Source organism: Arabidopsis thaliana, chromosome 5 (genome assembly GCF_000001735.4).
Source record: "Arabidopsis thaliana chromosome 5, partial sequence".
NCBI classification, from domain to species: domain Eukaryota; kingdom Viridiplantae; phylum Streptophyta; class Magnoliopsida; order Brassicales; family Brassicaceae; genus Arabidopsis; species Arabidopsis thaliana.
The window spans coordinates 15,086,525-15,101,615 of record NC_003076.8 but is presented as its reverse complement, the minus strand read 5'-3'; the positions used below and the strand labels follow the sequence as shown (position 1 = coordinate 15,101,615).

Below are 15,091 nucleotides of genomic sequence, written 5' to 3'. Positions count from 1 at the left end.
CAAACATATTCTTAAAAGCAATATCAAAAAACAAATCTAAAGCTTAAAGAATTGACTTTAACTCCATAATTGAATAACACCACCTAAGAAAGACTTGTCATGTTTGTACTCTTGATTGTTCCATCTGCGCTGATGCACTGACTACTTCTACCTCTGACGATGGGCCTTTTCTGCGGTAAGAAGATTACCATCTCTGACGATGGCGACGAGTGATAAAAGAAGGTGGAGATCTTTGTTGTTCTTAACTTCTAGTGTAAGTTTTTGTCTGAACGTTCGTTAAATATGATTAATGTACGTTCGGTTCAGTTTTGGAGTTAATTAAAGTCATAAACCGAATGATTTCGACTAAAAATACGGTTAATTCCGGTTCATCTTAAGCTTCGTAACAAAAACGCACAACAACTTGTAGAAGATTCTGATACGAAAATTTTCTGGAGGAATAGCAATGGCGGAATCTTTGAATCGTCAGTTAATAGCGAGAGAGATTCTTGTGAGTGAAAGCCACGAAGAACTAGCGATGATCGTCGATAATCTCTTTAAGCGTAAAGACTCCGAAGAATATAAAACATCGCGAGCTTTGTACGATTACTGCGTCTCTTGTAACCTAGGTTGCTTAACCCTAAAGCTTCTTAAGCTCTATCAGTCTTCTTCTAATGGCATTCTCAGATTCCGATCACTCTATCAACTCTCCCAAACTCTCACCGGTTTGAGAAATCGCAAACTCTCTCTCGACTCTCTCTATGAAATCAAAACCCTTTTGATTGCATTCTTGACAATGCAAGAAATAAAAGAATCTGAAATCAAGATCCTTAGAAAGATCGTGTCTTGTGTAGCTTACAATGTTGTGGAGTTGCATAAAGACAAATGGGACGAACTCGGTGATTGTATCTTATCGCTAGCGAGTAGCGAAGAACCTGTCAAGGCGTTTCACGTCTTCATAGATATGCCACCTGGCTACGAGGAACTCATCAAGAAGTTTCTGACGATTATTTTAGAGAAAGCTAAGGAGGTTTTGCTTAATCCTGAGGAAAGTGGAGTTGAAGAATGGAGCTTGGCTTTACAAACTGTTGTTAAATTAGGGATTCAGTTTTTCAATACAGGAATGAAACAAGACGTGATAAAGAAGATATTGAGATTTCAGCTTGTGAATATTGTGGAATCAGCTAAGAAGCTAGTGGACAATGGAAACGAAATGTTTTTGGTACGAGTGCTTCAAGATTTCGAAAGGTTCGTGTCAAGAGACATGAATCTGTATAAGTACAGTGAAGTACAATGCCGTTTTGTGTCGACGTTCGTGAGCCAGATCGGAAAACTCAGTGAAGTTGGAACACAAACCAATGAGCTTGTGACGAAGATCAACATGTTGTTTACAAAACAACAACCTCACGAAACTCAAGATCATGGAGAAGAATTTGATCGTGCCTGGTATGACCATTTAAAGTATTTATCATCACTTGAACTTTTGAAAATCTTTGCGTCAACTGATCTTGAAGATAGGACCAGAGAGATAGCTATTAGACGACTTGAAGTTGTACTCTCTCGTCACATTTCAAAGAAGGCGAAAATAGACATTTCAGAGATGAGACAACTCCAGCCATTGTTCATGTCTTGCTTAAAGGAACAAGGAGTTTCATACTCTATGTTTCAAGTCCTAGGTCAGGTGGTGAACCATGTTGCCTATGAGATGTTGGTCTACCAAGGGGAGAGATGCTATGAGCTACGAGATTATATTGCATCGAGTAAAACAGAGTTTCAGAGAGCAGTTTATATCTTCCAGTGCTTAACAATGCCGCTTGTTGATGACGATTTTGTGATTCCTGTTATGGAGAAACTGTTCCCAGAGATAATCACAAGGTTAGACCCACCAACAGTGTTGTTGGTAGATAACGGTTGCTGGGTCTTGGTGTTTAGGGGTGCTTTCTGTGCAGCAATTCACTTGATAGAGGACCCAGGTTATGCTAAGTATGTTAAGGAGATTGCACATAAGATGATAGATTCTATAAGAGAGCTTGTGGAAAGAGAAATGGAAGTTGGGATTGTTAGGAGAGCTTTCAGAGATATGGAAAGTATTGTCAAGAAACAATTGGAATGGTACAGTACGAGCCAATACAAATTCGTTAAGGGTCTGCTTTGGAGACTCTATGTAATCAAAGGCATGAAATGGGGAAGTAAGATTGTGTTGTGGAGAATCAATGTGATTGTGGAGAGAGGAGTGAAAGAAATGGAGAAAGAGCTGCCAGAGAATGAGTTTGATTGGCTCAACCTTACTTACTGATGAGGATGTTGAATAGAAAAAATTAGTGTTTTAGTGGATAGTCTCAAAAACTGTGCAGACTCTATTTTTTGGTGTATGTATATAATTTGCAAAGAGCAGTGGTGGTAGTAGCAGTAGAATTTGAACTATGGCCTAAGTTTCTCTGTCTATGTTTAACACAATCTCTTGTGGCATCTCTAGAAGTTTGAATTGTTGGATTTCTTAATACATGGATGAATGAAAAAAAAGGAATGCGTATCTTTCCTATGGAATGTACATCTACGAGATTGAAATGAAAATATTCTTCAATGGTTATTCACTTCTTTGGCTAAGAAGACTAACCGATTCGTATAACTCGAGCCACATTTTTGCCAGTTTCTTTTTCTCTTCAAGCAAACTTATATGAGTCCTTTTGTCTTAAAGCAAATATAATTTCCTTTTTTCTTGACGTAACACACCGTCCAAAATCCAAGTACTCGATCTCCTCGTCATCATTTATGCATCTCAACTTCTTGAATCACTTCTTGTACTACTTCCTGCACTATTTCGACGACTAGTACAGAACAACGAGATAATTGCATATTCAATCTCTCCCTTTTTGACTATGTATTTGAACTCAACAACTCTAGTTTCGATGACTTCATCACCAATAACACATCAACCTAGCAACACCAATCTCCCCTTAATTGAGTCACATCATGTCAAAAACTAATTCAAGGATCGCCTCCATCGAAACCAAGGATGAAACCCCATTGCACCATCTCTGTAATGATTAACTCTCCTAGACCAAGTATTCATGAGTTGTATGAATCCATAACGCACGATTCTTAGCTCCGTTTTACTTCCTTAATGATCTCATGAATGATCTCCTGAACGATCTTATGAACCTCACCCTGATCTACCCGAAACAAGACTAAATCTCTATCGAGAACCCGCTTTGCTACCACTTGAAAGTGCATAAAGTAAAGAGACACAAAATTTGTTAACGAGATTTGATTTTTTCTACTCTCCGAGACCACGTCAAGATTTTGATTTCAATAGAACCAGAAAACAAATACAACTTATTCACAAACACGTAAAGCAAGCACAACCCTCTTGATTCACCGCTCTGTTCTATTAATATGAAGTCTTAAGAATAAATCTCTACCCTTAACTAAATTCAATATGAACCTAAATTTAATCATGATAACCTAACCTGAGCTAAACTCCCCCTGAACCTAGACTTCAATTCTACGCACCAACAAAACCAACAATCACCAAAACTCTCCAACACGAATGGTAAACACCAATACACAAATAAGTTTGATCACACAAACACCAAATTTGCGAAGCTACGTCACATATGATCACCCATAATCTCTCACATCAAATCTCTTAGGGATTTTTATTCTATCAAAACCCAACTTCTCATAAGTTTATGTCTCCCTTATATATATAACAAACAGAAACTTGCACCTCAAATCTCTCTAATCATACATAAGACATACTTTCAAATTTCATAAGGAATTATGTAGTTTAATCGGAAGACGTATACAAAATAATGTCAAAAGAAAATTAAAATATTTTTATACATGTCGATGTCTGTTTGATTGATTACACGTGTCAGTCGCGTTAATTTATGATTTTAACACCTCTTCAACCTTTACAATACAAGATATTTAATAAACAAAGGTTCACAAAACCCTAATTAAAAAACAGAACATACATGTGTGTTCTTCAAGTCTAGCTTTCCCTTCTGTTTGATTGTTTTTCCTTTTTCTAGTTTGTTCCCTTTTTCCTGTTTGGGATTTTTGACATTTTATTTCCAATTCCTAAGACTCTAAGAGGTGTTTTCTAAAATTCGTCTTCTATAAACAGAGATCTCTCCATCATTCTTGTTTAAGAGTTAATTATCATACTTTTTTTTTGAGATTAAATAAACTGGTGTTCAGACACGAGAAGAGAATTCTCACCTTTGTTTGTATCAAAGTTTTGAACAAACCCTCTAAACCCTTCCCCCTTCATCAGCCGAGGACAAATTTCTCCTATTGATTTCTACGCGACATGGTGCTAGCTTCAATTTCGGAAGCTTTGATATCTCAAGGTGATGGAGGGGAGAGAGTGGCTAAGAGACAACGCTCGGCGATAGTACTGCTAGATCTTGATATCCTCGATTGTCCTATTTGCTGTGAAGCATTGACGAGTCCTATCTTCCAGGTTTTGTGTCTTATATGAAAATTCACTTTTTTTTTTTTTTGAATAATGTCAAATTATAGTCAAAAAGAAAAATATACGTTTGTACAACTTCGTGAGGTTGAATGTGAAATTTTAAAAGAATTGCTTAGGAATTGCTAAAAAACTGAACCATTCTAAGATGCCAATGAATACTGTTATCTGAAAATTCAATTGTCCAGTTTTTAATATCTATATTTTTTCTCGAATTTTGAAGGTGTAGTTACAGCTTTTTAACCACAATTTGTATTTTGTTTTTTCAGTGTGATAATGGGCATTTGGCTTGCGGTTCTTGCTGTCCCAAACTGAGTAATAAGTGCCCTGCATGTACTTTGCCTGTTGGTCACAGTCGCAGCAGAGCAATGGAGAGTGTTCTTGAATCTATTTTGATCCCATGCCCAAACGTCAGGTTTGGTTGTACCAAGAGTTTCTTTTATGGGAAAGAGTCAGCTCATGAAAAAGAATGCATCTTCTCTCAATGCTCATGCCCTTCATCGGTCTGCGATTACACTGGCTCATACAAGGATCTCTACGCTCACTATAAACTGACTCACTCCACGAATATTTTCTGGAATATTAAGCGCTTTAGATGTGCCAATTTCTTTACGACCTCCATGCTCATCAGCGATAAGATACTAATTAAAAGGGTACATGAGAAGAAACTATTGCTTGCAGTGCAGTGTTTTAGGGAACCGTGTGGTGTGTATGTGACTGTAAGCTTCATTGCACCATCTGCTCCAGAAGTAGGAGAGTTCTCATATCAACTCTCCTACAATGTGGATGGACACACTGTGACTTATGAATCTCCGGAGGTGAAGAGGGTTTGTAAAGTGAGTATTGAAACCCCTCAAGAGAATTTCATGTTGATACCTCACAGTTTATTGCGTGGTGACTTGTTGGAGATGCAGGTTTTTATCATCGAAAATGTGGACCAAGAGTAAGAAGTTGAGGTGATATATAGAACTAGGAAGGTCATTCTATTATTGTTTTCATATTCCTATGTACATGGAAACTCTTTTTGTCTCGTCTGTTTTATTTAACATATAAGCTTTGCCCCGATGAAGTAAGACCCGATTTGATTGCTTAACGGCTTGATTTAATTAGGTTTCAGTTTAACTAGATTACAACTTTGATTATAACTCGTTTGGTTTTGCACTTAATGTGATGAAATCGACCAACCAAACATTTCACAGTGTTTCAACCGTTCCATCTTTTCAAATGTATTATTATACAGTACATGCTAGGTATTAATTGTTTTAACACAACTTTTGATATATGTCAAGCTTTAGTCCATAAATTGTCATCACTCTTCTTTGTTTATATGCTGATGTAAACATACTATGACAAGACTGTTCGTTTAAAAATGTGGCGACTTAATTGTGCGACCCATAAATACCTTAAGGTTGGAGCAGAATACAAGCTGAGTATGAAAACCGATCCAAGCTCAAAAATACCGAAATCAATGGCTAGAAGAGTCATCATCTCAATGGCTAGAAGAGTCCTCACCGAAGTATTGTGGTGTGTAGTTTCTTCTCCTGTCTTAGTAATATTCATCAAGTAGAAATTTTAAGCTCTTGCGGTGAAACTTGAATGATGTTTGCTTCATTCCATGCTTCCTTGATCAAAATTATTCCATGGTTTTGACTTATGAGAAACGTAAATTAAATATTTGGAAACATGCGAAAATTTAAAAACCAATTAATATGCCATATAAGATAATACAGTAAAATATTAAAATATTTGACACATGTTACAATCAAATTGATCATCACACGTATCATGATGATAATGATGTTAGTCGTTTAATTGTTTTTATAATTTTCCTCTTCATAAGTAAAAAACCTAAAATATATTTAACACATGTGAATGTCTGATTGATTGACTACACATATATCAGTTGCGTTAATTACGATATGAACTTGTGTCAAATACTTCTTCAACCCTTACACAAAACCCTAATTAAAATAAAACCGAACATACACGTGTTCTTCTAGCTTTCCCTTGCGTTTTTGGTTTTCAAGCTCTAAGGTATTTAACAAGATTTCCTTTTTCTGGTTAGTTTCCTTTTCCTTAGTTAGTTTGGATTTGTGTTTACCACTCCTAAGAGATGTATTAAAAGTTGTCTTCTACAAATAGATCTATCCATCGTTGTTTAAGAGATATCAGACTTGTGTTTTGAGATTTAAAAAGTTGGCGTTTAAACACTCTTTTTTTTTTTTACTTTTTTTGGTACGGAAGTCTTATAAAAGTTTCGAACAAACTCTTCTGCCTTCATCAGTCGAGGATGTTTTAAAATTGTTTGATTAATGAAAATATGATAATATTTTTACTATTGATATCTAGGTGACATGGTGGGAGCCTTAGAAGCTTTGATATCTCAAGGTCATGGAGGGGAGAGAGTGGCTAAGAGACAACGCTCGGCGACATTGCTAGATCTTGATATCCTCGATTGTCCTATTTGCTGTGAAGGATTGACGTGTCCTATCTTCCAGGTTTTGTTTCTTGTCTAAAAATTGTTTTTTTCCAGCTTTTAATACATATTTTTTTTCTTGAAATTTTTACAGTGTTTTTTTTTTTGTATGTCAGTGTGAGAATGGACATTTAGCATGCTCTTCTTGCTGTCCCAAACTGAGGAACAAATGCCCTGCTTGTGCTTTCTTTATCAGCCAATGGAGAATATTCTTGAATCGATATTGGTCACATGCCCAAACGACATGTTTGGTTGCACCGAGAGTTTCTTATATGGGAAAAAATCAACTCATGAAGAAGAATGCATTTTCTCTCTATGCTCATGCCCTTCATTGGACTGTGAGTACTCCGGCCGATACGAGGATCTCTATGATCACTATAAACTGACTCACATCTCGAACTCATACTGGACCACTAACTGCTTTAGATCTAGCATTCCATATAAGGCCCCGATGCTTATCAGCGATAAGATACAAATTACAAGGGTATATGAGAAGAAAATATTGTTTGCAGTGCAGTGTTTTAGGGAGTCGTGTGGTGTGTATGTAACCGTAAGCTGCATTGCACCATCTGCTCCAGAAGTTGGACAGTTCTCATATCAAATCTCCTACACTGTGGATGAACACACTATGGTTTACAGATCACCACAAATGAAGAGGGTTCGTAAAGTGAGTTTTGAAACACCTCAAGAGAATTTCATGTTGATACCTCACAATTTATTGCGTAGTGAATTGTTGGATATTAAGCTTTCTATCGTCGAAACGTCGAACCAAGAGTAAGAATGTTGAGGTGATATAGAACTAGAAGGAAGGAATGTCATTTTTTTACTCTCTCTATCTCGTCTGACATTTATATAAGTTTTGACGAACTAAGATCCGATGTAATTGCTTAACGGCTTGATTCAGCTTTGATGCAATTTGTTTGGTATTGCTTAACACGTTTTTGTGCATTTAGAGTGATAATGGAAATTTTGATGGAATCGACCAACAAAACATTTCACAGTTTTTTAATCTAATAACTTCTAAGCTATACTTTATGCATGACCAAATTGGAGTAATGCGTGCTCTTTCGTTTGTCATGATTATGGTCTCCATCTTTTATTCTACTCTTAGTCGAAATCTAATTATAAGTAAACGTACGAACGTGTGATGTCTAAAAGCAGAAGAAAAAATTTAGTTGTGAATTGTGATTCAATGATTAAAGAATTCCAATATGGTAGTTTTAACTGCAATTTTACATATTAGTTAAGAATATAAAAGCTAATACCAAAATTCTTAAATCTTTAGCAGAAAAAATAATAGCAAAAGTTAAAATAGAAATTTCCATAAATAGCACCATTTCAAGTTTTTGGAAAAAAATAGCACTCAAACATTTTTTGGACAAAATAGCATTCAAATAATTATTTTATTTTTAATTATTAAAATTAACAATTAAAAAAATTCAAAAAGTACACAAATTCATCATTTGGGTGAATGCTCTATGAATATGCTAACACAAACTTTTTTTTTATTAGCAATCTGCTACTTCTGCATAGTAATTGACCCTATTCAAAAAAAATGAACTATATAACTCATAAATTGTTAATTCTGCAAACGATATGGTTATTGAAATTATATTGGTTTAAGCATATACTAACCTATATATCTGTTAATTCTGTGAATCAACCGCCGATTTTTTCCTTGCGTTTCCAATAATATTTTCCTCAAGGTTTGAATTACTAGCTTACATTGTATAGCACTCCATTATCTTCATCATGTAGATATCGGACTCTTTAATCTTAGCAGTCTACCACCAAAAATCAAAAGAATTTTTAAACATTTAATTTGAAAATTACTTGAGGAATAGAGGTCAACACTATGATATATTAAATTTAGAAATTACCTGAAGAAAAGAGGTCAGGACTCTGATACTGAATGGAGTGACATCTATGTCGTGGAATCTTTCAAAGAATCATTTCCTGAATTTAAGAAAGATTCTACAAAATTCAGGAAGAGTTTTAGGAAAGATTTTTTTGTGAAATCTTTTATGAATTCCGTGAAATCCTTCCCAAATTTCGTATAATAATCTTTCCTAAATTTTTTTTATGGGAAACATTTGACGGATTTTTTTTTGTGAGAAAATTTTGACAAAAATCTTTGGCGAGAAATATTTAATTTTATTTATTTAATTAAATTAGTTATTTATATTAAATATTTAATAATTAATTAAAGTTTTGAGTGTAATTTTGGAACTATTCAAATGAGCTGCTATTTTTGAAGAAATTGTTTTTTTTTGCTATTTTTATCAATCTTCCAAGGTAAAATTAGTCTAGTGGTTTGTGATTGCCCCAAATCCCAACTTCAAAACCACATTTTTGACAAAAAAATAAATAAAAGCTACATAACTTTTAAAAATAAAAATTAGCTTATTAATTAATGTAGCAAAAAATACATAAACTATTAAGACTAAATAAATAATTATTATTGTATTTTGTAAAATTTAGACATTGTTTCTGTTATATATTATATGGGCCTTAATTGGGAATTGAAGAATTAAAAAATACATAAACTTTAAGACTAATATTAATTTTTAAATGGTTTTATATATATAATTATATTCTTTTATATTGTAAATATTAATAGACTTAAAAATTAGATATTGTTTATAAGTTTATCAAAAAAAGGTATTGTTTATATATTATATGGGCCTTAATTGGGAATTGAAGAACTATCGAAGCCCATATCATCTATAGTTTGTGCCATTGTCTCCTTTCTCTGTAAAACCATCCATCAATGAACAAAATCAACTAAATTCTCTATTTGCCTCTCTCAGTTTTCGAGAAGACTAAAAGCGAATTTAGGGTTTAGTCATCTCTCCGACATGGTTGGTGCCGCGATTTTGGAATCTCCCGGCGAAGGAATTGGATCTAACAGCATTCTCTCGCAAAAGAGACAACTTTCTTCTAGTGATGCAGCTAAGAGAGACGCTAAGAAACGCTCGACAATGCTAATGGATCTGGAGATTCTCGATTGTCCCATTTGCTACGAAGCTTTCACAATTCCCATCTTCCAGGTTTCGTAATTTCTCAAATTGAATCATTTCGTATTTTTCAGAAAGTTTCTGTTTTGGTTAGAACTCTGAACATAGTTGGAACTGTGGCCATTTACTTGATTCTAAGAGTAGCCTTAGCTTTTGAGGATTCTAGTGAACTTTTGAAAGTTATGTTAAAGAAATTGCAGAGAGAAGAAGTTGGAATTGTGCCCATTTACTAGTTACTAGATTTCAAGAGTGTCCTTAAGCTTTAGCTTGTGATGATTTTATAGAATTCTAGTGAACTTTAGTAAGTTATGTTCATGTATGCAGTTGTATATAGTTATTGAAAATATGTGTATAACTTGTCTATATCATGAATTATATGGGAGAATCATTTGGGGAGAGAACTATTATCCTTGGTCGATTCGATGAATATTATCTCGACGTTGTTATAGCTTTTGATCACAAGTTATTGGTTTTGAATTTCAGTGTGATAATGGACATTTGGCTTGTTCTTCTTGCTGTCCCAAACTAAATAACAAATGCCCTGCGTGTACTTCGCCTGTTGGCCACAATCGCTGCAGAGCAATGGAGAGTGTTCTTGAATCGATCTTGATCCCGTGTCCGAACGCCAAGTTAGGTTGCAAAAAGAATGTATCTTATGGGAAAGAGTTAACTCATGAAAAGGAATGCATGTTCTCTCATTGCGCCTGCCCTGCATTGGATTGCAATTACACTAGCTCATACAAGGATCTGTACACTCACTATCGTATTACCCATATGGAAATAAACCAGATTAATACGTTCATTTGTGACATTCCCTTAAGTGTCCGGATGAACATCAGCAAAAAGATATTGATTAGAACGGAACACTTGACGAATCATTTGTTTGCAGTGCAGTGTTTCAGGGAGCCGTATGGTGTGTATGTAACTGTAAGCTGCATTGCGCCATCTTCTCCAGAATTAAGTCAGTACTCATATGCTCTCTCTTACACTGTCGATGGACACACTGTGATTTACCAATCACCAGAGGTGAAGAGGGTTCTTAAGTTGAGTTTTCAAACCCCGCAAGAGAATTTCATGTTGATTCCCAACAGTTTATTGCGTGGTGATGTGTTGGAAATGAGGATTAGCGTCAAGAAGTTGAACAAAGAGTAAGAAGGTTGGGGTCTTCCTGTTAGAAAACTCTTATCTGTCTCGTTTTAGTTATCTTAACCCGCCCATAGTCGTTATGGTTGATGAGGGTTGTAATTTTAGAGACTTGGTGCAATCGACCAACAAAACGTTTCACAATGTTTTCAATCTAAACTAAGATATAATTTATGCATAGGCCATTTGCTATGAAGCATTGACGATTCCTGTCTTCCAAGAAGATTTTTCCATCTTTCTGATTCTTATTTCTTGATAACTAAAATTCTTCCAGGTTTTGGTGTTTCTTGTTATAAACTCTGTATTAGGAACAACGAAGTTGGAAACTTGCCCTTTTACTAGATTCTAAAAGTTACAAAAACTAGTTTTGTTTTGAGGATTTGAGGATTCTAGCGAAGTTCTACAAAATATGTTCAGTTTTGGAGTTGTAGTTCTTGAAAAGTGTGTATAATTTAGCAAGATCAAGTATATATCATGAATTATAAAAAAGGTTAGTTAAATATATATATATATGGAGGATGATATAATTAAGAAAGTATACATGGACATATAATTATATCCCATAGGACAGAAAAAAAGAGGTTGAAGAGGGAGATCGTCCTCACCAGAATCCATGGTTAGGGCCTCACCAGAAGAGGTTGGGTTGTCTGTTTGTGTTAATGTGTATACCAAATTCGGTTTTCCACCAATTTCCTCCTTACAAAATACACCCATTGAACTCATGGCTGCTAATATGGAGATTTGGATCGATTTTTGTGATATTCTTCTTCTCCTTCTCCCCTTGCATATATATATTAGCCAGCCATTTAATATAAAAACTTGTGAATACAACTAAGCTTTCTTTTGTTTTAGTTGAAAGCTTTTTTATATTCTTTGTTATAAAAAAGTCGTTCATTATTTTTTTTTTCTTTTTGTTTTTTTGTTAAAGAAAGTCGTTCATTATTGATTTCGGAGAGCTGTTCAATTATCAAGACTTCGGATTTTCCGGATCTTGTTTCTAACGATTGGAAGTTTGAAGAAGCAAGACTTCGAATCCCATCTAGGAACAAGAACATATCGTGACTTCACGTTGGACAACTGTAAAATAATAGTGTACAATACAATACATGATAGTATTTGTTATTACTTTAAAATTAAACAAGGAAAATACGACAAGTCTACAACGCAGATTAAGTTAAATATTTTTCTTTTTCTGCTAGTGATATGATTCTTCTCTCCAAAAGTATATCTCTCACACAAAACTTGCTTAGGTCTAAACAATAATCTTAAAATATTTACATGTATATATTTTTGCTAAGGTTTTTGACCAAAAATCCCTCACCTATTTACTATTTTCAATATTAGTCCTTACAAATTTAATCTCAATCAAATACTTTATAACTAAAAACTTACAATTAGTTGAATTGCATTAATTAGTTGAATCAACTCTTCCTAATTTTTTATCCTTAACTAAATTTTTTTTTATTGAACTATATTCGATTAAGGCTAATTTCCTAAAATCTATATATCAACATTAAATATAAATATATAATTTTTCTGTCATTATCTTTGTTTTTATATATAGCTATTTTAGTTTATATATAAAATACATATATTTAATAAAATATTAGATTTTTTTGCATCCGATAAAATTCAAATTTTTTAAAACAGACATATAATACTCCATCGATAAAAAAAAAAGTTTTAAAGGTCCCACATTGCTTAAAAATTTGGGACATCGTTAAGAGTCATACTATAAAAAATATTTAAGTGATTCTGAATACGAATGAGAAGGAACCTTGATATATCAAACATCCAAAATTAAAAGTATTGTTCGGTTTACTCCGGTTCTTTATTTTAAATAAGTAAAAGTTTTAAAGTTTTAAAATATTATATATATTTAAAATTTATTAAAAGTTAAGTATTACAATTTCTTAAGAAAATTTAAAAGTTAATAACTATAAAATAAATTTAATATTAATGATTTAAAAATTTTAAAATTTTATGAAGTTGTAAATTTTGTAAATATTTGAACTTTATAAGAAGTTAAAATATTATAAATACTAAAAATATATTAATATTGAACGATATATTACGGGTGAAATCCTATATGTAACAATCAATATACAATTATGAAGTTTGGTCCATATTAAAACTTTTTTGAAGTTTCTAATATTATAATTATTCGAACTTCATAAAAAAATGATAAAATGATGTTTAATTTCACGGGACGAGGTTATATGGTGGGATAGGTTTGGATCGATATTAATACGGAATGATACAATTATACAATTTTAAACACTAAAAAAAAATAGTTATAAAAATCATACAGAGGTGTATCATACTATCATACATAAAAGACAATAGCATGTATCTATAGATCATCCTAAAAACAATAATAATATTTTTAATTTAATAAAAATATAGACGTTTGATGTACCTCTTGAATATGTTATATATATAAACAATATTAATAAAAATAAAATATCTAATTTTCTAAGAAATATTTCAACCCTGGATGTACCGCGGGTCAATCTCTAAATAATACAAGTTAAAAAATAATAATAATAATAATACAAGTTTTAAATCTTTATTACCTCTAAAAAACCCAAACCATAAAAATAAATATTGAATTTTCATAATTAACTAACAAATATGAGAACATAAAAATGAATTATCGAAGCTTTACATAAATAAAAATTATGTGTTAAGAATATATTATTTATATACAATTAATAATTTTTAAAAAAATTATCTATAATTTTTTAATGAACATATCCACCCGTGGTACCGCGGGTTAATATCTAGTATATATATAATATAGGTTAGTAAAAACGTGCAGGGTCTATTTTACAAATAAGAAAAATTTCTAGACTTCTTAAAGACTTTATGATACGTGAGAAATATCCTTGTCGATAAGGGTGTCGATCGGTACTGACGTGGTGTCGATCGATACTGACGTGGTGTCGATCGACACCAACGTATGAATAATGTTTCTGCTTGTCTTCTTTTCCTGAAAAGCTTCCAAAATTCCTTATTATGCTTCATAGCTCTTAAAAGTAGATATGCACCTGTAATGACTAAAAAAGATACAAAAAAGATTAGAAAGACTATAAAAACCATTCTAATACTATGTTAGAAATCAGTAAAAACCATGATATATCTCATATAATTTATTGACTTTTATTTGGTAATTGTATACGTGTGTTAGATTATTGTTGTAAGTTGTTACATTATACTCTAATTGTTTAATTGTATTTTAAAATTTACATTTATTTTATTTATCAACCGTATTATTGTGTCCTTTCTTCAATATATGATTATGCACATCAAAATAACTTTAAACTTCTTTATTAAATTCCACAAGTGTATATATAGTAAATAATTAGTAATTAAATGCAATAATTTCTTACCATATTTTTCAATGATGGAAGAAATAGTAAATAATTTGAATATTGATCATATAAAGTATTTGAGTTCTTTTGATTAATATCAATTAGTATCAATATATCAATATTCATATATGTTAATCTTTTAATTAATCAAGACTTTTTTAATCTCACAACTTTGAATATTTTACAATTTACACACATACTAAAATCAATATGATATAAACAACTTACAAATTTGAAATATATCAGTTAAAAAAATATTGCATATCATTTTCATAGATTTAAATAAAACGCAAAACTTATATTGTATATCAATATTATAATTAGCACTTTTGATTAATTTGATAAATGTTTAATATAAAAATAACAAAAATCTAGCTTTAGTTTATAATTTATAAAACCTAAAAAATGTTTAGTTCAAAATTAATATATCATAGTCACAATATTTATGCTAATTGTTATTACATGTATTATAAAGTAACTAAATATTTTATTTTATATATATATATATATATATATATATATATTAGTTATAAAATATTGTATATTTCACTACATTTATTTCATCCGCGCATCGCATAAGGTTATGTAGTGTTATGTAGTTTAAGAAATCATATACTATATC

At 32.3% G+C, this 15,091-nt stretch overlaps 4 protein-coding genes and 1 long non-coding RNA gene across 5 annotated transcripts; all 5 read left to right on the top strand.

Moving 5' to 3' along the window:
- Positions 1–445: 445 nt before the first annotated feature.
- Positions 446–2,275, top strand: AT5G37920 (hypothetical protein (DUF577); the record flags this gene model as incomplete). The annotated part of the gene is made up of 1 exon (NM_123151.1): positions 446–2,275. One exon carries the CDS (start codon positions 446–448, stop codon positions 2,273–2,275), a length of 1,830 nt encoding a protein of 609 aa, NP_198608.1.
- A 448-nt stretch (positions 2,276–2,723) lies between these two features.
- AT5G05565 lies at positions 2,724–3,275 on the top strand. Its single transcript, NR_142851.1, has one exon. It is a non-coding gene; the product is annotated as an other RNA (long non-coding RNA).
- Positions 3,276–4,297: 1,022 nt separating this feature from the next.
- AT5G37910 (Protein with RING/U-box and TRAF-like domain) lies at positions 4,298–5,406 on the top strand (the record flags this gene model as incomplete). The annotated part of the gene is made up of 2 exons (NM_123150.1): positions 4,298–4,450; positions 4,729–5,406. The coding sequence occupies 2 exons, from the start codon at positions 4,298–4,300 to the stop codon at positions 5,404–5,406; spliced, it is 831 nt and encodes a 276-aa protein (NP_198607.1).
- Positions 5,407–6,813: 1,407 nt separating this feature from the next.
- AT5G37900 (TRAF-like superfamily protein) lies at positions 6,814–7,713 on the top strand (the record flags this gene model as incomplete). The annotated part of the gene is made up of 2 exons (NM_123149.1): positions 6,814–6,957; positions 7,132–7,713. The coding sequence occupies 2 exons, from the start codon at positions 6,814–6,816 to the stop codon at positions 7,711–7,713; spliced, it is 726 nt and encodes a 241-aa protein (NP_198606.1).
- Positions 7,714–9,660: 1,947 nt separating this feature from the next.
- Positions 9,661–11,938, top strand: AT5G37890 (Protein with RING/U-box and TRAF-like domain). The gene is made up of 2 exons (NM_123148.4): positions 9,661–9,985; positions 10,436–11,938. Exons 1-2 carry the CDS (start codon positions 9,794–9,796, stop codon positions 11,102–11,104), a joined length of 861 nt encoding a protein of 286 aa, NP_198605.2. The 5' UTR covers positions 9,661–9,793; the 3' UTR covers positions 11,105–11,938.
- The last annotated feature ends 3,153 nt before the right edge of the window (positions 11,939–15,091 follow it).

Coding starts and splice junctions, on each gene's coding strand:
- AT5G37890 (NM_123148.4), top strand. CDS start 9,794: ATGGTTGGTGCCGCGATTTTGGAATCTCCCGGCGAAGGAATTGGATCT. Junction 9,986..10,435: donor TCACAATTCCCATCTTCCAG/GTTTCGTAATTT, acceptor TTTGAATTTCAG/TGTGATAATGGACATTTGGC.